The following is a 3817-nucleotide window of genomic DNA, read 5'->3' as shown; positions in this document are numbered from 1 at the left end:
TTTTTTTAGTAGAGACGGGGTTTCACCGTGTTATCCAGGATGGTCTCCATCTCCTGACCTCGTGATCCGCCCGTCTCGGCCTCCCAAAGTGCTGGGATTACCGGTTTGAGCCACCGCGCCCGGCCCGGGAGAGTCCTTTATTCTGGCATTCGTCAGAAATCAAACTTTCACTATCATGGAGCTAGGATACACAGTTTAATGACCATATGGTTTGCCCCATAGGGGTCTTTTCCATATGGATTTCCAGAGAAAATTATTTGACAGTTTTTAGCAATACATTTTAGTTTTTTCAGTTACTACTTTTAAAAGATTCCTCCATTTGTAACTCCAAGTGTGTATTTTCAAAACAAAATTGTTCAAAACCATTCTGTCCTATAGTGAGTATATAACATCCTTTTGATCTGTTTTGTGAGTGTAGGGGGAGCAGGGATGGTGGCTGCCATTGCCAGGGATGGTGCTGGGTTCTTATATTATTTATTCCTTGCAACAAGCCTTTGAAGTTTTACACTTACTTGATGGGGAAACTGAAGCTCAGGGGGTATATTTATTTGCCCAAGTTTGTGCAGTTAGTTATTAGGTGGCAGAGCTGGGATTTTAATCCAGTTTCTACCAAAACTCTGCTCTTAATGTGCATGGGTGAATGGATAGAAATTTCACATTCACTTTTAAAGAAACCAGTTTCCTATATTGCTAATTTTATTTACAAAACTGATATGTATATGTGTGTGTGTATATATATATACTTTTTGTGTTCATATATATATGTGTGCCTGTATATACACATATGTACACATTGTGTCCGTGTGTGTGTGTGTGTGTGTGTATACTTTTTGTATATGTATATACCTTTTGTGTTCATAGTCTGTTTATTAGATAGTCAAGAAGGGGAGGAAAAGGTTATTTTATGTATATAGTTTAAGACATATAGAAGCTTTTATTTATGACTAGAAATGATTTTTCTCCTTGATTAGGTGTCTGTTCCTAAAGAGCTGGTGGCACTTATGAGTGCTATTCGTGATGGAGAAGTACCCGACCCAGAAGACCCAAGCAGGAAAATATACAAATTCATCCAGAAAGTAAGATCCTAGGGTCTAGATTTTTGTTTTCATTGGCGGTAAACTACAGTTAACTTGTACACATCCGGAGGGCAAACTTACTTTTGAAATATTTCAGAATTTTGAGAACAGCTTTTGGTTTTTGTCTTCTTCGTTTCTTTTTCTTTTGTGCTTTTAAAGGGTTTTGTTCTACTTACAGATTGTTGTATTGAAGAGAGGATTTGCTATAGAGACAGAGTAGGGAGTGTGCCTGTTTTCATTTTCCCTCACTCCAGTCAGGGGCTGGCTTCCTGTTCTTTTGTGTTCTTACGCATTCACCTGCCCTGGTACTACAGTGGGGGCAAGTGGCTGTTGAGAGTGTTTACAAAGGGAGGAGTCAAGACCAAAAAACCACTCAATTACAGTCCTGGTCATTAGACATGTATCTTTGACCTTCAATGTGTATGCATGCGTGAGTGTGTGTGTATGTTTGTGTGTTTTCTTAATTGACCTCACAATGGATAATTTGACTTCCACCGCAGCTTCTGTGGTTCCAGGCTCCCATAACTTTGGCGTCTACTTATTGCCAGATTACTCTGTGTGTCTCTACAACATGCCAATAGTGCTTTGAAACATAAAGAAATAAAAAAAGAAAACCAAAACCTTTTAAAAGTCAGGAGGAAAAAGGCAAACACATGGGAACAGCACTTCTTGTAGGTTACTTTTTGAGAAATGCTTAAAATGCACCTTTTAATAGCATGTATGATCTTGTTTTTCACATGTAAGAAGCTTTTGTTCCTAACAGAATAAAAGGCAAATAGATGTTTTGAACAATGTTTTGTATCACAATTTCAAGCTATATGTTAAAGATGAGAACTATTTCAGAAGTATAAAAGCAAAGTTATCACTACTAATATTAGGAGATTTGAAAGGGAATTTACTTAAATATGAATTGTCTTACTGTGTGACGTTTGTGAACACTAATGCAAGCAATGTGCTATGTGTTTGCCCTCTTTAGGTTCCGATACCCTGCTACCTGATTGCTTTAGTTGTTGGAGCTTTAGAAAGCAGGTGAGCTTTTGGAAAAATTTTCAGGTTTGTGGAAAGATCAAAACTTAGGCATCTTGAACCTCTCTCAAGGTTAATTGGTCAATCATTTGCGTATTTCTCAAGATATCGAGCTGAAAGCTCTAGAAAAATTCAAATCTAAATATAAAATGTAGGCAACAAATTAATTTTACATTTAAAAATCTTGACCAGTTACCCCTTAGATTTTTCAAGTATTGTAAAATGAGCATGCTCTTACCTTTAGAGATCTGAATTCTCATGTAAGCTTGAACAGGTCACTCTCTTAATCTCTGTTTCCTTATCCTTTTTTTTTTTTGTGAGACGGAGTCTCGCTCTGTCAGCCAGGCTGGAGTGCAGTGGCTGGATCTCAGCTCACTGTAAGCTCCGCCTCCCGGGTTCACGCCATTCTCCTGCCTCAGCCTCCCGTGTAGCTGGGACTACAGGCGCCCGCCACCTTGCCCAGCTAGTTTTTTGTATTTTTTAGTAGAGACGGGGTTTCACCGTGTTAGCCAGGATGGTCTCAATCTCCTGACCTCATGATCCGCCTGTCTCAGCCTCCCAAAGTGCTGGGATTACAGGCTTGAGCCACTGCGCCCGGCCAGGACTGTTTCCTTATCCTTGAAATTATAACGTCTGACTTTCTACCTCATAGGGTGGTTATGTGAAACAAATGAGATAAAATATATTAAAGCACTTGGAAGCCTACAAATATTACAGAAATGTAATATATTTTATTAATATTTTACCAATAGAGTACCCTTCCTTCTTAATTTTTTGTTCATTCTTAGTTTTAAGCACACTTAGCGGTTTTTAAATGTGCAGTTCAGTAGTGTTAAGTATATTCACATTGTTGTGAAACAGATCTTCAGAAATTTTTCATTTTGCAAAACTGAAACTCTGCACCCATTAAACAGTAGCTCCTCTTTTCCCTCAGCCCCCAGTCCTTGGTAACGCCCATTCTATTTTCTGTTCCTACGAATTTGACTACTTTAGATACCTCACATAAGTAGAATCATACAGTATGATTTTATCTCTTTGTGTCTGGCTTATTTCATTCAAGGTGTAATGACCTTAAGGTTTATCCATGTTATAGCATCTGACAGTATTTCCTTCATTTTCTATTTGTTTCTTCTTATATAAGAGTATTCAACCTTTAAGTGCATAACAAAGTTTATACCCATTCCTGTTCTAGAATAATCTTGTAGGCTGGGCTCTGTGGCTCACGCCTGTAATCACATCACTTTGGGAGGCCAAGGTGGGAGGATCACTTGAGCCCAGGAGTTCGAGACCAGCCTGGGCAACACAAGTGAGAGCATGTCTCTACAAAAAAATCAAAAATTAGTCGGGCATGGTAGTATATGCCTGTAGTCCCAGCAACTCAGGAGGCTAAGGTGGGAGGACTGCTTGAGCCCAGGAGGCGGAGGCTTCAGTGAGCTGTGATGGCCCCTCTGCACTCAGCCTGGGCAACAGAATGAGACCCTGTATCAAAAAAAAAAAAAAAAAAAAAAAAGAAAAGAAAATATAATGTAAGAAAATAGAAAGAAAGATTGTTAGCTGAAAAAAAGCATGTTACAAAACAATATGCACAGTGTGCACCCATTTAATTTTGGTTTTGATTTTGTTTTGTTTTAATAAGATAGGGTCCCGCTATGTTGCCCAGGCTGGTCCCAAACTCTGGGGCTCAAGCAATCCTCCTGCCTTGGCCTCCCAAAGTG

At 39.1% G+C, this 3817-nt stretch overlaps 1 protein-coding gene across 2 annotated transcripts in view; it reads left to right on the top strand.

The window, feature by feature from the left end:
- LTA4H (leukotriene A4 hydrolase) overlaps positions 1–3817 on the top strand; it is a 36815-nt gene that overhangs the window by 14159 nt on the left and 18839 nt on the right. For both annotated transcript variants that reach the window (XM_023230949.3, XM_023230858.3), the window contains exons 5-6: positions 972–1076; positions 2053–2105. In XM_023230949.3, coding sequence (XP_023086717.1) covers positions 972–1076; positions 2053–2105 — 158 coding nt within the window. The remainder of the gene's footprint in view (positions 1–971; positions 1077–2052; positions 2106–3817) is intronic.

Source organism: Piliocolobus tephrosceles, chromosome 10 (assembly GCF_002776525.5).
Source record: "Piliocolobus tephrosceles isolate RC106 chromosome 10, ASM277652v3, whole genome shotgun sequence".
In the NCBI taxonomy this organism is placed as follows: domain Eukaryota; kingdom Metazoa; phylum Chordata; class Mammalia; order Primates; family Cercopithecidae; genus Piliocolobus; species Piliocolobus tephrosceles.
Note: the sequence above shows the minus strand (reverse complement) of the source record. Positions and strands in the feature narration are given on the sequence as shown.